We start from the raw sequence: 3,381 nt of genomic DNA, 5'->3' as shown, positions 1-3,381 counted from the left end.
CCGCCGCATGATTCGTCCCGAGACGCCCCCTGCCGCCGGGCTCACGTGCACGCGCTGCTTCACGCGCTTCAGCACGACGCGCTCTGTGATCGTGCCTGTCTCCAACAGACCCTGGGGTGCAAGGTTGGGCGATTGGGCGGCGCCGGCGCGCGGCGGTTGGGCGGCAGGCGCGGGCGCGGCCGGCTCGGCGGCTGGGCAGTAAGCGGCGCGTCTGCGTCTAGGCCGCATCGCGGGGGCCCTCGGGCCGGCGCTTGAGGCGGTCTGAATGGGGTGGGCGTGACTCACCTCAAATACTTGGCCATATGATCCCTCCCCAAGGGATTTTTTGACCGAGAGGTGCTCAGCCTCGTAAGATTTGCCCCTAGCAACCAGCGCCTGCGCCTTGACCAAAGCGCCCGCCCTCCGACGTGGCGTGGCCAGCGCGGGCGAGGCGGCGGCGGCGCGGCCGGCCGGCCGGAGACGGCCGCTGGCGAATGGGCCGCGCTGGGGGCTGGCTAGCGACTGTAGCCGGGCGCCGCGCGCGGCGCGCCTCCGCTGCTGCACCCCCGGTTGCCCGCCGAGGCACCGAGAGTATGGCGCCGCATGGCCCAGCGCGCCATATTCCATCCCTCCTATGATTATGAAGGCCGATTACTGGTCGAATGCAGGCCTTTGCAAAGGGGGGACGTGCTACGATGTTCTGATCCGCCCAGCGGGTCGAAGTGCCTCACGGCCGAATGAAGAAGATCTCGAAACAAGCGTGCATATCTCACGATATGATTAGTGTGGCTGTGCGGGGTGCTGCCCGCTGGTTACCATGTTGTTAAAAGTGGCCCGCTGGCTTTCCTGGTCGTGTCGTCCTGTGTGCTCAGCCAGGCAAGCCGTATCAATTGAATCTCAAAAATTCGGACGCATCGCTCCCATCGTTCGCCCCTGGCGCTCGTCGTGACCTGACCTGCCGCTGTGCACAGTCTGCGCTTTCAAGTTGGCCGCTGGCGCCGCTCTCACCGGCACGCCTCTGGCACAAGCACAGGCCGCGCACCACACCCCCAGCCAGCCCGCCACCACAATCTCCCGCACCCGCCGCCAATGGCGCCGCCCGCCTCCGCGGCCGCCGCCGCCGCTGCAGCAGCATGGGCGTGGGCGCCCAGCGCTGCCGCCTTTGCAAAGGGCCTGCAGCCATACAAGCGCGTCGGCGCAGTGCTCATACGAGAAGACTGCATGTCTGTCGCCGTCTCAAACCCTTACATGAACCTAGCGGAGCGCGCCGGCGGCGTTATGCTGCGCGAGGGCCGCGTGCCGGCGCGGGCGCTGCAGCTGCTGGTGACCAAGGCCGCGGCCCCCAGCGACCTTGGGGGCTGGGTGATAGGTGCGGGCCCGCCCTTGCCCGGCAGCGGCATGCGGATTGGCAAGCACAATCGCCATTCCAGCAGCGCGCCCTTCGTGGCGCTCAGGCCGTTTGTCACGCTCAACCGACCCCAACTGCCACACGTGTCAGCAACGCGCCGCTCCCCCCTCTTCCCCATGCCGCCCGCCCCATCAGGCTGCGAGCGCGGCACGCCGGACCCCGCTTTGCTGCCAGTGGACAGGGCACGGACCCTATCAGAGCTGCTGCGGGCCATCCAGGGAGTCTCCCCGGGCCTGCCCCTCTGCTGGCACACCCAGGCACTCGGGGAGGGTCCCAGCTGCCGCATCATGCCGCCCAGCGGCGGGGCGGCGGGGGCCGGGGCGGCGGCGGGGCTGGCGGAATGCAGCGTGGGCAGGGACTTTCTGCAGTCATTTTTGGACGGCTTGGGCTCCCTCAACACGTTTGGGTAGTAAACACCCTTTGTACTGATCAGCAAGCCGCAGCGCTTGCGGTACCCTTGCAGCATGTTGAAGCGACCGTCACCCTCTCACATGGGAGGGGGTGAGCATTTCATGCAGCCAACGCCCCTGAAGATCATTATGGACAGAAGTGCCGCTGGCGCCATTACAATTGGCAGAACAAAAGGGACAGAAAGGCAAGGGGAGGGGCGGCGGCCCGCGAAGGCTGCGGCGGACAGGTGCTGCACACTGCGCCGAGCGCCCCCGCATGGTTGGGATGTTCAGTACGGCCGCTGGTAGTACTGGGCGGACTGCATCTGTGCCTGCATCTGCAGCATCGCCTGCATTTGGGGGTCATAAGCAGCCGGCTGCTGCTGCTGCTGTCGGGCCGGCGGCGGCGGGGGCTGCGGCTGCTGAGCCGTCGCGGGCGGGCCTGCCGCCCCCGGCACATGCAGAGGCGCGCGCTGGCCCTGCTGGGCCTGCAGTGCTTCGAATTGTTGTTGAGAGTAGTCGTGTTGTTGCTGTTGCTGCTGCTGCTGCTGCTGCTGCTGCTGCTGCTGCTGCTGCTGCTGCTGCTGCTGCTGCTGCTGCTGCTCGTAGTACTGATATGCAGCTGCTGACGTTGCGGCCTGCTGCGACGGCTGGTGCTGCTGGCCGTATGGCTGCTGGCCATACTGCTGCTGCTGCGGCTGCTGCTGCTGCTGCTGCTGGTACGCGTATTGCTGAGCCGCCTGCTGCTGGGCGTATTGCTGCTGCTGTTGGGTGGTTGCCGCTGGCTGCTGCTGCTGCTGCTGCTGCTGCTGCTGCTGCTGCTGCTGCTGCTGCTGTGCATACTGCTGCTGTGCATATTGCTGCTGCTGGTACGCCGCGTAAGGGTCGTCCGCTCCCCCGTGCTGCTGCAATGCAGCCACATAAGGTGCTGCCGCCGGCTGCTGCTGCTGGTGCTGCTGCGCCTGCTGGTATGGGGTTGCCGAAGCGTCCGCTGGCAGGACCGTCGGCGCGGCCGCCGGCGGCGGGGGCGCCGCGCGATGGCTGTACGGCGCAGCCGGCGGCGGCGCATATGCATATGCGGCGGATGCCACCTGCGGCGCGTGGCCCGCGGCTGCAGCGGCGTTGCCAGACCCCACATCACCGCCGGCAGGCGCATGCAGCTCTGGCCGCATGACGCGCCCCCGCAGCACGACCCCGGCCGCAGCCCCGTCCGCGGCGCCGCCTCGGCCCGCCCCGCCGCGCGCCTGCGCCTGCGCCTGCGAGGCCCCCTGCGCCCACGGCGGCTGCGCGGGCTGCGGCGTTTGCCAAGGGGCCTTCCCGGAGCCCGGGCCGCTTCGCGCCTGCGGCGCGCCGCTCCCGCCGCCGGCAGGCAGCCGGCCCCTGTCTTGAACCCCTGGCCCTCGCTCCGCCTGCTTGCCATCCCTGTGCGGCTCCCATCCACGGCCGACCTCCGCCCCGCCGCGCCCGAGCCCCCTCTCGCCGCCGCCCGACGGCCGCCGCTGTCGGTCATCTGCCTCTGAAGAGATCTCAGAGTGCGGCCGCTTGCTGCCAGCCGCAACGGCCGCCGGCGCGGACGCGCTCAGCCCGAGCGGCGCGCGCGAGGGC

The 3,381-nt window shown here is 69.4% G+C and overlaps 2 protein-coding genes across 2 annotated transcripts; both read right to left on the bottom strand.

Moving 5' to 3' along the window:
• Positions 1-407: 407 nt before the first annotated feature.
• MNEG_15386 (hypothetical protein) lies at positions 408-606 on the bottom strand (the record flags this gene model as incomplete). Its single annotated transcript, XM_014036144.1, has 1 exon — positions 408-606. A coding segment is annotated over one exon (199 nt), but the record flags the coding sequence as incomplete, so codon positions are not given.
• A 1,460-nt stretch (positions 607-2,066) lies between these two features.
• On the bottom strand, positions 2,067-2,948 carry MNEG_15385 (hypothetical protein; the record flags this gene model as incomplete). Its single annotated transcript, XM_014036143.1, has 1 exon — positions 2,067-2,948. One exon carries the CDS (start codon positions 2,946-2,948, stop codon positions 2,067-2,069), a length of 882 nt encoding a protein of 293 aa, XP_013891597.1.
• Between the last annotated feature and the right edge of the window lie 433 nt (positions 2,949-3,381).

Source organism: Monoraphidium neglectum (assembly GCF_000611645.1).
Source record: "Monoraphidium neglectum strain SAG 48.87 unplaced genomic scaffold scaffold05279, whole genome shotgun sequence".
Lineage (NCBI taxonomy): Eukaryota > Viridiplantae > Chlorophyta > Chlorophyceae > Sphaeropleales > Selenastraceae > Monoraphidium > Monoraphidium neglectum.
Note: the sequence above shows the minus strand (reverse complement) of the source record. Positions and strands in the feature narration are given on the sequence as shown.